Source organism: Pelodiscus sinensis, chromosome 15 (genome assembly GCF_049634645.1).
Source record: "Pelodiscus sinensis isolate JC-2024 chromosome 15, ASM4963464v1, whole genome shotgun sequence".
Classification (NCBI taxonomy): domain Eukaryota; kingdom Metazoa; phylum Chordata; order Testudines; family Trionychidae; genus Pelodiscus; species Pelodiscus sinensis.
The window spans coordinates 14,725,498-14,738,851 of NC_134725.1; the positions used below are offsets into that span (position 1 = coordinate 14,725,498).

At 49.3% G+C, this 13,354-nt stretch overlaps 1 protein-coding gene across 1 annotated transcript in view; it reads right to left on the bottom strand.

Annotated features, from left to right (window-relative positions):
- Positions 1–5,449: 5,449 nt before the first annotated feature.
- PRODH (proline dehydrogenase 1) overlaps positions 5,450–13,354 on the bottom strand; it is a 38,091-nt gene continuing 30,186 nt past the window's right edge. Inside the window, exons 9-14 of the mRNA XM_075898222.1 lie at positions 9,654–9,746; positions 9,129–9,275; positions 8,685–8,860; positions 8,504–8,602; positions 7,275–7,363; positions 5,450–5,874 (exon numbers count right to left, since the gene is read on the bottom strand). Of these exons, the coding sequence (XP_075754337.1) occupies positions 5,684–5,874; positions 7,275–7,363; positions 8,504–8,602; positions 8,685–8,860; positions 9,129–9,275; positions 9,654–9,746 (795 nt within the window). The 3' untranslated portion in view covers positions 5,450–5,683. The remainder of the gene's footprint in view (positions 5,875–7,274; positions 7,364–8,503; positions 8,603–8,684; positions 8,861–9,128; positions 9,276–9,653; positions 9,747–13,354) is intronic.

Below are 13,354 nucleotides of genomic sequence, written 5' to 3' on the forward strand. Positions count from 1 at the left end.
CACACCGCCAGCTGTAGGAAGACAGACTTGCTGGCAAAATCTAGAGAGGAAGCCGACTTTTTTTTAGCTTCCCACTAGAAGATTGGGGATTGTAGAGAACCTACAACGAGACACCAAGTATCAGTGGGAAAGCCAGGTAACTGATTGCACTGACCCACAGTGTTGCTTGGTGTCCTTGAATGGTGACTTCTAAGGATGCAGTCTCTTCTGCAATTGGACCTGGGGGCAGATTGTCATCTTTATGAAGTCCAGGGTAGATTTCAGCTAGAATCATAGAACCATAGAGCTGGAAAAGACCTCAGAAGGTCATCAAGTCCAGCCCCCTGCTCTAGGCAGGACCAATCCCAACTAAATCAACCCGGCCAGGGCTTTGTCAAACCGAGACTTAAACACCTCTAGGGATGGAGACTCCACTACTTCTCTAGAGAACCCATCCCAGTGCTTCACCACCCTCCTAGGGAAATAGTTTTTCCTAATATCCAACCTGGACGTCTCCCACCGTAACTTGAGACCATTGGTCCTTGTTCTGTCATCTGTCACTACTGAGAACAGCCTCTCTCCATCCTCTCTGGAACCTCCCTTCAGGAGTTCTGTGAGGATTTGCAGGGCTTGAGTGTGCTGGTATCTAAAGTTAGCAGCAGCACCAGAATCAATCAGGGCCAATGGAGATGGACAACCTGCTCCTGTAGTCCCAGTGTCTGTTTGGTTGTGGTGGACCTGATGCTTCCATTTTTTGCTGGGGACATTTCCACGGAGGGAGTTGAGCAGGTAGCCCATGCAAACTTTCATAGCTGCCAAAGGTCAGAGCTAGAGTCAGAAAACCAAGGATCAGAATTGAGATCAGTTGTGCAAGAGATAGCCGACAGGCAGTTCTGTAGCTACAGCTAGTGGAGGAGTTTATTTTTTTGCACGGACACTTCCTGGAGCCCCTATTGCATTTATTTAGGGAACTTGGACTAATAAAGAAAGGGCCATGAGAGAAGCTGTCAGTTTGGCCGTCGGCAATGGTGCTTTGTGATATGGATGTCCATGGGGTCTATGTGCTAAGTCACTGACTGATCATGGCTACTGGATAACATGCAGGCACTGACCATCTGGCACTCTGCACATTGGGATTATAGTCCCTACAGAACCTCACGCCTTGGCATTCTTCACCTAGTAAGTCAATGGACAGCGAGTTTCCTCATCCCAGAGGGCTGTTAGCCAGGCCTGGCTGAAATCACTGGGGAGAATGTTGGGTGAGAAAAGCTTCTTTAGACAGGAAGATAAAAGCTGGAAGTTATACCAGGCTCTAGAACACACTTTATTATGATGTATATATAACCGTTTGTCACGATGTTCTGACTCAGTTCTATCCAATTCCTGGCCACTGGCCTACATGGATCATGGTGGTGAACCCTGGGTTCTTCCAACGGACACTGCTCTATTTCCTAAGTGTTTTATTTATTATGGACTATATTACAGTCTTTGCTTTAAGGCAGAAGCACTAATGCTCAGAGGAATTTACTCTGGAGAACATCTGCCTGAATAGCCAGTCCTGGGGCAGGCATAACGCTACATGGTTTGGACAGAAAACAGGGGATGCTTATCCTTGTTTCATGTCACAAAGGAATCAGACATAAGAGGCATCTTGCCTATACTTCCAGTGTATGGTATTGGACAAGTTCAGCCTCACTCAGGCATACAGCAGACTGGAAGGGCAGGGCTCCTGCCAGAGGATAAAAATAAATTTCTTTCAGCTGCCTCATTCACTCAACTTCCAGTCCATCCTGTACACTGAACAGGCGGGGATTTTGCAGGAACAATATATGTGATCATGTTAAACAATCACAGTGCTCACATCAGAGGGTGAAATTAAGGCTGCCTAGACATTTCCTGCCTCTTTAGCATTTCATTGTGCAGCCTTAGTGTGCTTATAACAATTTTTACACGGAATTAGCAGTGGATTAATTATTGATGGAAACATTATCTGGATTTATTACCTTATAATACTGTTGCTCACATCATGTACTGACAATCTCATTTCCTTACTCCTGCTTGATGTTCCTCTGCTTAACATGCGAGGGTCACAATAGGCTTCCGATCCCCTACATTGCAGTCAGAGCACGTTTAGTGTTTTCACTGAACATTTCTCTCTGCTTTTCAGGAGACAGATCACACTAACAGGATGAAAAGCTATGTTCCCAATTCTTAGGTCTTTGCATTTGGCTACATTAAACCATGTTTAAACCCTGGATTACTAAGTGAATAGCACCATCTAGATCTGTGGTGTCCAACTTGCTATGCTAGCCACTAGCCATATGTGGTTACTTGGCAGGTTGAGTGTGGCTAGTTTGCTATAGCAGTAGCCACTGCAGACTTGTTCCCTCTAAGCCAGTATTTCTCAGCCATTTTTTTTATAAAGTACCCCCAGTACCTACAGTTTTCAGACAATTTTTTTCTAACATTATAAAACATTTCTTTACACAACTTAATCGCAGCCAGGTGGGCAATGAAATTTGAGTGTAAAAAGTACAAAAGTAACAAAGCGCTGTAAAACTTACAACAAAAATTCAGTCCTCCAAATTCTAGTTATGTTGATGTATGCCCCAGACTTCTCTCAAGTACCCCTAAGTACTCCTACCATGGGCTGAGAAACACTGCTCTAAGCTGCCCTGAGACTGACTGGGTGGGGCTAATTAATCAGCTGTGAATCTGTGCTGCCACACAGCTTAGAGGGAACACTGCTAGAGGGGCAAATGAATATGAATAGTAAATGTGCTCCAAAAAATTAATTGGGGAGAGGGATACATACTATATGCCCTAATCTGGGTGAAATTCAGCTAGTACTTTCACCTGGAATGTGTTTCAAAAGGTCACAGTTGGGACACTTTGGAAAATATTATTTTACAAGAAAACTTTTGTATACCACCTGCTGATAGACTGTGAACCCCCAGGGTTCCAAATCATGAATTACAAGTCAGGCCCTTCAAAATCCTGCAATTTGTAAAGCAAGATCAGGTCTGTCAATTCACCTTTGGGAGCCTTTAAAAGCCAAGTTTCCGCTTTTCTCCACACATAGCATAGCTAGACACTGGCTCTTGTTTTAAAGACCAGTGAAGACTGTCCCACATTCATTGGATTCCTGGAGCTGGTACATCAGGGATTTATCACAGATCATGAGATGCATTCTAACACCCCGAGACATAAGCTTTCATGCTAGTCTCCCACCAATAAAAGTTGGTTCAAAGAAAGTGTTATCGCCTCCATCTTGTCTCTAGCATCCTGGGACTCACACAGCCACAACACTGAGACATCCTGAGCCAGCCACATTAGACAGCACTGTGGGTGAGCCCTTGACAATGGGAAACCATACAGTAGAGACTTAAATAGGCCTCATCTTCAGGGTGAAAACTACTATGGGTGTGGGGGGGAGGGGAAGATGCACCTAGCTTGAAGACTTGTGAACTGTGGGGGAAGGCGTAAGAGATGAGTTAATGGCAGAAAGCGTGAGAGGGAATGATTGAAAGTGGTATTCCTGGACATTGCAGCAGGACTATCTGAATATCTTTCAGGGAGAGGGCTACCCAAAGCCTGCAGCAGGATAATCAAGTGCCAGACCTGCTTTCACCCTTCCCTTAGGCATTGTCAAAGGCAGCTGGGCAAACATCTGATCTTTTAGTGAAATAAAGCTGCTTAAAGCTTCCCTTGCGTGAAAGGGAAGAGCCTAAAGAGCTAGGAAACTGTTTCCACATTAATTTGTTTTATACCCTGCCTGGCAGCTTGTCAACTAGCCAGTGCATGCTGGAGGCCTGCAGGTATTTTCCTGTGCATGTTCCAAACAGATGCACCTTAGAATTCTCTGGCCTGCAGCAGGGAAGATCAGACATCCTATCTGCAGTTGCGGGATCATGTATGCCTCAGGAACAGGTGCAAGCAGTGGCAATGGGCCTCATAACTACCCATTTTGAAGGGGGTCGGCTGATTGTTTGTGCTACACCAGTTCAAGAAGATGCAGAACAGCAGCTTGAATGCTTAGTGCCTTCCTGCTACACACCTTTCAGCTGTACAGGACTCTAGTCCCCCAGAAAGGAATACAGCCTACATCTTATCCCCTGTCCTCTGAGCTACTCCCTTTTTGGCACATGAAGGCAGAAGGGGATCACAAGTAAGGTTTGGAGTGGATTGCTAAGAGGTATGTAACAATGCTCACTCATCAAATTTGACTGCTAGTCCCAGCTAGGACTGCTCTAAGCCTGCCCTGAACAAACTGAGGAGCTACCCCTTCTCCCCTATGGCTCAGACTCACCAGCACAACAAACAATGACACTGAGTCAGGAACACTGGTAGATTTAACACTCTTTCCCCCCCAAACCCACTGTATCACCGCAATCAGCTACAAATCCAAAAAAAAAAAAAAATTGAGCAGTGCAGACAGCTGCTCCTGGACCATGCCCAAAAACCACAATCCTGTGGTAACAGCCCATTCTCCTCCTCTCTTTGAACCACTCCCCTCCACCAATTTAATCTTTCCAGGAAAAGGTGCTTCTCCCTGTGATGCAGACAGTGCCCCACTCTTCCTCATTAGGTTGCAGGCCAAGGGAAGTATCACAGATTGATGTACAAACTACACAGCCAAAGGCCAGGGGAGTAAGGCCATTTGTTTTGGCTCCCACTGCACAGACTGTTCACAGCTTCCAGTAGGTTAAGCAGCAGCTTAGAGAGGCATCACTCCCCTGGCATTCTCTGCTATTGTTGCTCACCTAACTTTGCCCCTACATACACATTCCATCAGCTAGGCAGGCCCCTGGGCTCCAGTGACCAGCACAAAGTGCAAGGTCCGCAGGTCGTGCCTGGTGTAGGCATGGGGGTATTTTTGCAGGTATCATGTCCTGGAGTTCAGCTTCCTGAAAGAGCTAGGACTGCTCTGTCACTGCTCCACCTCAGAATAGCTGGAGGGAGCCTTGGCCCAGACTGAGCGAAATCCAGCTCAAGCTCTTCAAGTCTGTGTATCAGACAATTTACCGGCCCTGTCATGCCCCTCACAGTGCAACTCCAACACTTAATCCCCAGCCCAGGAGAAAGGGGTGGTGAAGTAACTGGCCTTAGAACCATTGTTGCCTCAACTTCCTTCTGGTGTCACCTTGGACAGATCTCGTAGTTGTTCTGTGCCTCCATTTCCCTAGCTACATCTACAACTGCTTTCTGATGACAACCTTTGATCCCTGGCCCTTGCCATTCGTTCTCCCAGCCACCAGGAGTGTGACCCTGCCAGCACCAGGAAGCTGGAGGCCTACGCTAGTGGCTATGGTTTGCAATGATGTGATTGTGAGTCCTACTGCTCACCCCCAAAGCCTGCCTTTATCCAGGGGCCATTCTGCAGGCAGATTAAATTCCCAAGAGTAATGATATCCTAGGACAACCAGAAGAAAAGGCTGGTGCTGAACAAACACCACAGCAGGGGCAGTGACATGGGCATGCAGGCAGAGGTGTTTACTGGAGGTTTACTGGTGTGGGTCAGACAGGAATGCACAAGACAATGTCTTTGTCAAGGGAAAAAGCCTCTGCATGGAGGACGGAGGTTGGTGGAAAAGATTAACTGAGAAAACAGCAGCAGTTCCATTAAGAGCCACCAGGTCTGCTGATCTGGAACATGTGCTGCAGCCTCACAGAAGTTCTATATCCCCCCCATTGGCAGGGCAGTTTAGTGGCTTGGATAGCAGAAGAGGCTGCCGGTGATCGCTCTTCTCTTGAACTCTTTCCAGAGGAGGTTCCGTTCCTGCTTGGCTCTCTTCATGAAGCCCCTGTTTTCTTGGACCCTTCTGGCCAGGTAAGGCAGCACCTCATTCACAGGGCCGTAGGGAACATACTTGCAGACAGGATAACCTGCTTGCCCTGGAGAAAGAAAGCAAGGTAACTTATAGGATACCCTGGGCAAATCACCACCACTGCTCTGACTCCTGAGGTACAGCAGTTTACACCAACTCAGGATTTGGCTGCCCAGAGTCAGACTTTGGAATTGCATCTAGTGCAGCTTGTTCTCCTCTGAGACCTCTGGAAAGTTAATGGCTGCAGAAAGCAGTCTCGTTTTCACGTCCCTTGCCTCAAGGCAGTGCTTCCCCAGCCCAATGGGAAAAAGCCACCTATGTAATCAGCTAACAATCTCTTTTCAATCCTTTCACACCCCACCACGTTCACTAAGCTGACTGCGGCCTCTTTTGTGCTCCGATCAGGGATGTGCAAAGACCACCTCAGGTGGAGCAATGGAGAGCAAGACAGGCCCAAGCTGCTGCTGGGAAAGGGGACAATCTTGGAAGTGCTCTGGAGGTGCCAATAAAGGGATCTGAAGGAAGATGAAGTCATGGAGAATGGGTCTGAATCATGCAGCAGTAGTTCCGAGGGGCAAATAAGAGTTTGATGCAAAGTGTGTGGTGGAGAGAACTGGGAGTCCCTCTGAGCATGAGGAAGCTGGAGAGAAGCGGCTCATGTCACAGGAAGCAGCAGTGGGAGACCCCAGAAGCAAGTGCATCAGAGCTCCTGCAATCCAGCCTGCACAGCTACAGGTAATGCCAGACTGCATCAGAGCTTTGGGCCAGTACCCCGCTTCAGACAAGGTGCATGACCCCTCACAATGGGGTGATGGGATAGTCACCTGCCCCCAGGGGAGTCCTTCAGTAGTTGGTAGGCTCCAGCCCAGAAGCAGGATTGAAGTCTTTTTTTGGGAAGTTTTTAAACTGAACTTAACTCCTCTGGCTATATGTTACCCATAGAAGTGTCCATTCCTCTTTGCATGTGGCTAAGTTCTTTGCCTTCATGTTACACTGTAGCAATGAGTTCCAGTCTCCTTGCACCAGGACTGCGCAAAATATGGCCTGGAGGCTGGATCTGGCCTGCCAAGCCACTAGATCCAGCCTGCGGATGCAGTGGGTGACATCTGGCAGGCTGCCTGCATGTCCAGCACCCTTCCCACACCACTCAGAAAAGTGGCTGCCACAGCCGTGTCTCTCTCAGTTGTGAGTCCGAGGAGGAGGGAGTGGTGCTCCACGGGCTGCTCCCACCCCCAGCACAATCCCATTGGCCAATTTCTGGGCAATGGGAGCCACCTGTTTGAAGAATGTGCAGCATATGAAGTACCCTTCAATACCATGTTTTACCCCATGACTTCATCTGTAGCAGTCACACAAGGGGGAGCTTGTCCAGAGGCTTTTTTTTTTAAAAAAAAAGAAGGCTCTATTCTCACCATGACCGCCGATAGCACAGTGAACCCTGTCCAATGGGACACACCAGGCACTTACCGAGAGGGAAGGTAATCTGGTCGCACATGCCCAGCAACTGCCCGAAGTACACCTTGTTCTCAGAGGGATGAATGCCCAGCTCTGCCATTCTGTAAAGGAATCAACCACCGAGTCACACCAGGAGATGCCCAGCAGGAAACATTACACTAGACGGACTGTCATGAACTGGAGGGTCACCAAAGCAGCATCTGGCCAAGGAATTCTGTTCCTTTTCCAAAAGTTTATTGCCTATAGGCCTGGACTAATGACTTTCCACAGGGCACAGCAGTAGCAGATTGCAAGAGAAGCATGGCAGAGCTTGTTTAACTCGTGCCTATTATCTCAGAGTGCTTGGCACAGCTCTTTCCTGGCACCATTGCATGCCATCACTCGTGGATCCACCCAGCACACAGTGCTCCGTGAACAGCCTACAGCCCAGCACATCTTCATACATGTTCACAGTACTGAGCGGCTCTGCCACAGCTGCTGGCCTTTCTACCCACACTGGACATGGAACGCAAGATTCTGACATTCAGTGGTGGGCTGAGCTAACGCATTTACACCCACAAGCCAGAAAGGTCACTTTGAAGCAAGCAACAAAATCCCTTTCCCATAAGCTGTTTCCGCCAAGTGTCTGATCTCCTACTGGCTGGGCACCTGAGGGATCCAACTCAATTGTGCTTCTGGGGCTACTCTCTGAACTGCACAGAAAGGTGCCATTTATTCAGCTCCATGCAATGCACAGGTGCTCTTCCTCCTAGCCCCTTTCCACAGCCTTGGCCAGTGACTGCTACTAGTGCAGCCAGATGCTGTGCAAGCACCCCACACAGCTCTGCTGCCAGAAGGTCTGCTGAGGGGGACAGGAGGAAAGGCGGCAACAGCCCCAGGACCTGGCAAACCCAGCTGCAACCGTTACCCTATAAATTACTGCTGGAGTGCTGTATGGCGTGCTCCAGAGCCCCTGGCAGCACATTCTGGACAGCGCTGAAGACTGGCTCCTATGCTCTTCCCCCTTCAACCCTTAGGTCCAGACCCTTCTGGGAGTGCAGAGCCACCACCTTGCTCAGGGGCCCGGTGAGTGTCAGCTCCCCTGGCTGCTACCCCTCAATCCCATCTGGCAGCCGCACCTGCTATCCCCAGCCTAGGCTCCCACACAGCTGCTTTGCTGCAACCACGCCCCACCACTGCTATTTGAGGCTGTGCACCCAGTGCTCTTGCCCCGCTGCCACATCCATGAGCAGCTTTTCTACCTGCGAAGGGTGAACTTCACTGTGTCCTCGTTGTGCGATGCCACCATCACTTTGGCTTCCTGGCTGTATCTGAGTTCCTCAAGGATGTAGTCCAGGCACCTGCAAGACAGATCACAGGTGGTCAGAGACATGTACAGCACGTCACCTCCTCATCCCACTCTTCCAGCTCTGGCCCGCCTACCTGTGATACATCTCACTGGTCGCCTCATATGAAGGATTGATGGGATCCTCATAGCCCACCTGGGCTGCTCGAACCCGCTCTTGTTCCATGTACGCGCCTCGGACCAGCTTGGCCCCGAAGTGCCAGCCCTCCCGGCGAGAGAGCTCCACATCTATCGTCACATTGTCATACGCCTCCTGCAGCAGAGAGATGGAGCAGGGGCCATGTGTGGCCAAGAAGAGTCGCGTGCTCCACAGACATGTTGTCCAGTGGGAGAAGGGGTGCAATGCTCCACGCCTGCCCATGGGGTTCTTCTGACACGAACTGGATCCCTCACAAGCAGACCTCCCACAGCTGACATCTCCACCCCATTGCCTGCCACCACTGCTTGGAGGTCTGTTGTCACTGCTGCATCTAGGACCCTAAATCCCCAGCCTCCAGGTGGCACTGGGCAAAGACCCTCACCTTCAAGTAGCACTGGAAGGTGTTAAATATGACAGCCTTCTCCGTGTTGAACTTGCGCTGCATCTCCAGGGTGAGCCGGCTGATGGCTGGCTGGAAGTAGGTCTGCTCAGCGTCCACCATCAGCCTCACTTCTAGTTCCAGGGCTCTCTGGAAGAGGACAAACACGTCTTAGGCTAGGCCACATGCAGTGACCAAGTCCTGCCAGGTGGAAGCTAAATCTGTTGCTGTGTGGGGTCTGGCAGTTGGTAAGTCTACCTCACCTGCAGGCCAGCGATTACTGTGAGCACTTCCCGGAGCCCAGGGACCCTAGCAAAGTACTGAACAGGGAGAGGTCACAGAGCTGGACAAGCAATTCCATGGTTGCCCCAAAGACTTCTAGCACTGAGGCCATACTGGAGCATGGGTGCGCAGGTCCTCCTGCCGCATCCTTTGGCCAGTGTCGACTCTGCCTCACCCTGGGTTGGAGAACAGGGAATGAGAACTTCCTCAGACCCTCATGACAATGCAGGCTGGGCTGCTCCCAACCTTGGCTAGGATGTCCATCCTTTGTAGCATCCGCTTCATCTGCAGGTCCTCCTCTTCAGTGAAGCGCGAGAGCAGAGGCTCCAGCTGGCCACTCTGAAAGGAGAAGCACCACAGACAATCTCAGAGCCATGCCCTATGGCTACAGCCTGTGCATCACAGGCCATAAGCCTCACCCAAGACAAATGCTAACCCAGAGAGCCCATGCAGCTCTCCACATGCTTCCCATTTTCACACAAGGGTGCAGGCACCTGAGACAGGCATCAAGTGCCAAAATGCCTGCATCAAAGTGCAGTAGAGGGCCCAGAGGAGGTCTACTGAAGCAGGGTCCCGGACAAAGGGACAGCCGTTCAGTCCCATTCACTAACCCTGTGCCTCTGCAGTCTCAGGTTATGTCTACACAATGATCTACCAGAAAACAGTACACAAAAACGTGCTCCACAATTTGCATACCTCTTCCTGATAGTTTTGTCAGAAGAGGCTTTTCTGAAATTTGGCCTCTCTACACTGGGCCAAATTTCGGAAAATCCTCCTCTTTTGGAAGAGTCCTTCTTCCTTGTGGGAGGAGGAAGACGGGGCTTCCAAAAGAGCGCATCTGCTCTTCTGCCTCCCCCCCCGAAAAAAAGCGGAGGAGCAGATGTGTTCCCTGAAAGTGGTGGAGTTTTTCTGGGATACTGAGTCAGACTCAGACTCAGAGCTGGAGCTGCTGCTCCCCAGATGTAACACAAGAGGTGTAGAAGGTGAGGTGCTTGGGAACATGGCAGCCAGTACAGGGCAGGGCCTGGCAAACAGGAAGGAGCCCCACAAGTTGCTGCTTGAGAGAGAACTCTGCTCCAGCCTAGCCATGCAGGGCAGCTTATTGATTGTGCCAGCCGCCTGGGGTCATAGTAAAGAGGCTGGAATGTCAGGCTGGCAGGAGCAGATAGGATCCCAAAACTCAAGTGTTCTGTCAAGGAGGGACCATAGTCCTCTAGGGTGGCCTACAGCCACCTTCGGCCGTGTAACACAAGTCCAGGGTTTATGCTGTGGAGCAGAGTGAAGCTTAGGCTTTCACCCTCGTGACAGAAATAGGAAAGGACTAGAGTTGATTCAAGTCATGATTTAAGTCACTATTCAGGAAGACTTGATTTAATCATAGTGATAGAGATGCAGCCGTGTTAGTCTGATGTAGCTGAAACAAAAAACAGGATTATGTGGCACTTTAAAGACTAACAAGATGGTTTATTAGGTGATGAGCTTTCGAGGGCCAGACCCACTTCCTCAGATCAAGCCTTGATTTAATCATGGTTTTCTACATAAAACTACATTCTTGCTAAACGTGTAATACATGTTCTTCACAACTCAGAGACAGATGTAGGTTTCATTTTTAGAACATTTTTAAACTGATTTATTTTGGAGAAGTTTCAGATTCATTTTCTGTTAGAGCTGTAAAACTAATGATAGTTTGGTTATTTCATTTACCAAAGATAACAAGCAGATATTTACAAAGTCATTGGAAGGTGAACCATCTCCAATACAATAGGGTAATCATTCATATTTGGAGGATTTTCTTGCCGTTCGGTATTAAGAAGAGAATCACCATGCAGACATTTAAACTGCTTTATTTCATTAAAACAATGAATTCTGGATTTTTTTCTTTCAACAGCAAACTAACAAAACAAGCATATGAATTTGAATTTAATTAAACATTCAAGTTTTTTAAAAACAGGTTTGTTAAAATTGTTTAACTAAAATAGTTTAATTTTTAAAATGAAAATTAAACTGACTAAGTCAACCAACTCAACATAAGAAACCTAAATATCAGCTTCTTCAGACATCACCTTCATTTTCCTGTTTGTTCATAATCTGGACAAGAAAAACTTTCCTGCTTTTTCAGGACCCAAATGCATTCTCAGTTTGGAATGAGTTAGTTTGAGGCCATGTCTATACTACATGTTTTTTGTGCAAAAACCGGTGGAGTGTCCATGTCTCAAGCGCATTTTTGTGCAACCCCCCGACCAAAACAGTAAATTGACAGGACAGAGGGTTTTTGCCGGTAGAATTATTCCTCTCCCCACAAGGAATAACTTTTGCGCTACAGGTCTTGCACAAAAAGGCATGTGTGGATGCTCCTCAAGGGTTTCTTGTGCAGAGCGCCTATCAGAAAAAGCACAGGTGCTCTGATGGCCATTCTGCAAATGGCCATCAGAGCTTTTTTGTGCAAGAGCGTCCATGCAGTGTGGACACGTATGCAAAAGCACATTGCTTTTGCGTCCTACTTTTGTGCAAGAAGCTTTTGCGGCTCTTCTGCAAAAACCCTGCAGTGTAGACAAAGCCTAAAGGAAGAAATATTCTTTCTACACCAGCAGAAGCAAATACTGTTGTTAAAAGTGAGATTATCACTTCAGTCTCTGAATCCAAGTGCTTAATAGGGATGTCATCCTGTTGTCAACTATATGATTAACTGATAAGCTTAGGCTACTGGTAAACCTTATCCACTACATGCATTCCCCCTACCCCACCCCCTTGTATCAGAGGCAGCATGGCGGGGGAGAGCAGGAGATGGTAGTGAATGGGAGAAAACCAGCTTCAAAGCTGGATCCCCCAGCACCAGCTCTGCTGTACTGCCTCCTTCCCACTGTGCCCCTGCTACCACCTCTATTAGAGGCAGCGGAGGGAGACTGACGTAAAGGCAGGCCCGACTCCCCAGACAGAAGCTGCTTCACTTCCCACACTGCAGCCTGTCTGCAGTGAGCCTGGGCCCGCCCTGGACAAGGGCTGGTCTCTGGCAGCAAACCCTGTCCATGGGGGTCCAAGCTCCCCAAGGACAGAGGCTGCTGGAGGGGCTGCAAAGGGTGGGGGAGGTTGCCATGAAACAGCCTCTGTCTGCAGCAGCAGAGGCTGGCTGTTGGGAGCTCAGACCTCCCATGGACAGGAGCTGCTTCGAGGGACCAGCCTCTGTCTGTGGCAGGCCAAGGCTCACCACAGACAGAGGTGTCAAGTATCAGAGGGGTAGCCGTGTTAGTCTGAATCTGCAAAAGTGATGAGGAGTCCTGTGGCACCTTATAGACTAATTGAAGTGTAGGAGCATAAGCTTTCATGGGCAAAGACCCACTTCGTCAGATGCATGTCATGCATCTGACGAAGTGGGTCTTTGCCCACGAAAGCTTATGCTCCTACACTTCAGTTAGTCTATAAGGTGCCACAGGACTCCTCGTCACATAGACCGAGGCTGCTCTATGGGAGGTGGAACAGCCTCCATCTACGGTGAGTTCAGACCACACATCCCCCCCCCACCCCGGGGAGAGGGGCTGCTGCAGACAGAGGCTGCTTCCTGGCAGAATTGCCCACCCCCTTCCACATCCCAGGAGCAGCCTCTATCTGTGGGGAGCTCAGACCCAGGTGTACAGGGGCTGCTGCTGCCTCTGTATCTGAGGCAGCAGCACAGGCCGGGGTGGCAGGCAACCGGTCTGCACAGGGAGCTGGTTTTTAAACAGGCTCCCCTTGCAGACTGGCTCCCACTTGACACCCTGTGCTGCTGGTTCTATACCAGAGGTAGCAGCACGGAGTAGCAGGGGGCTCCCTGAGCATGGGGGCTGGGAGGCACAAGCTGCTGGCCCTGCCCCTGGTGACACTCAAATAGTCGTGTAACTGATAAAAATTCACACGGTTACACAACTATTCAATTACCCAATGTCTAACACCCCTAGTGCTTGAGTGACTTC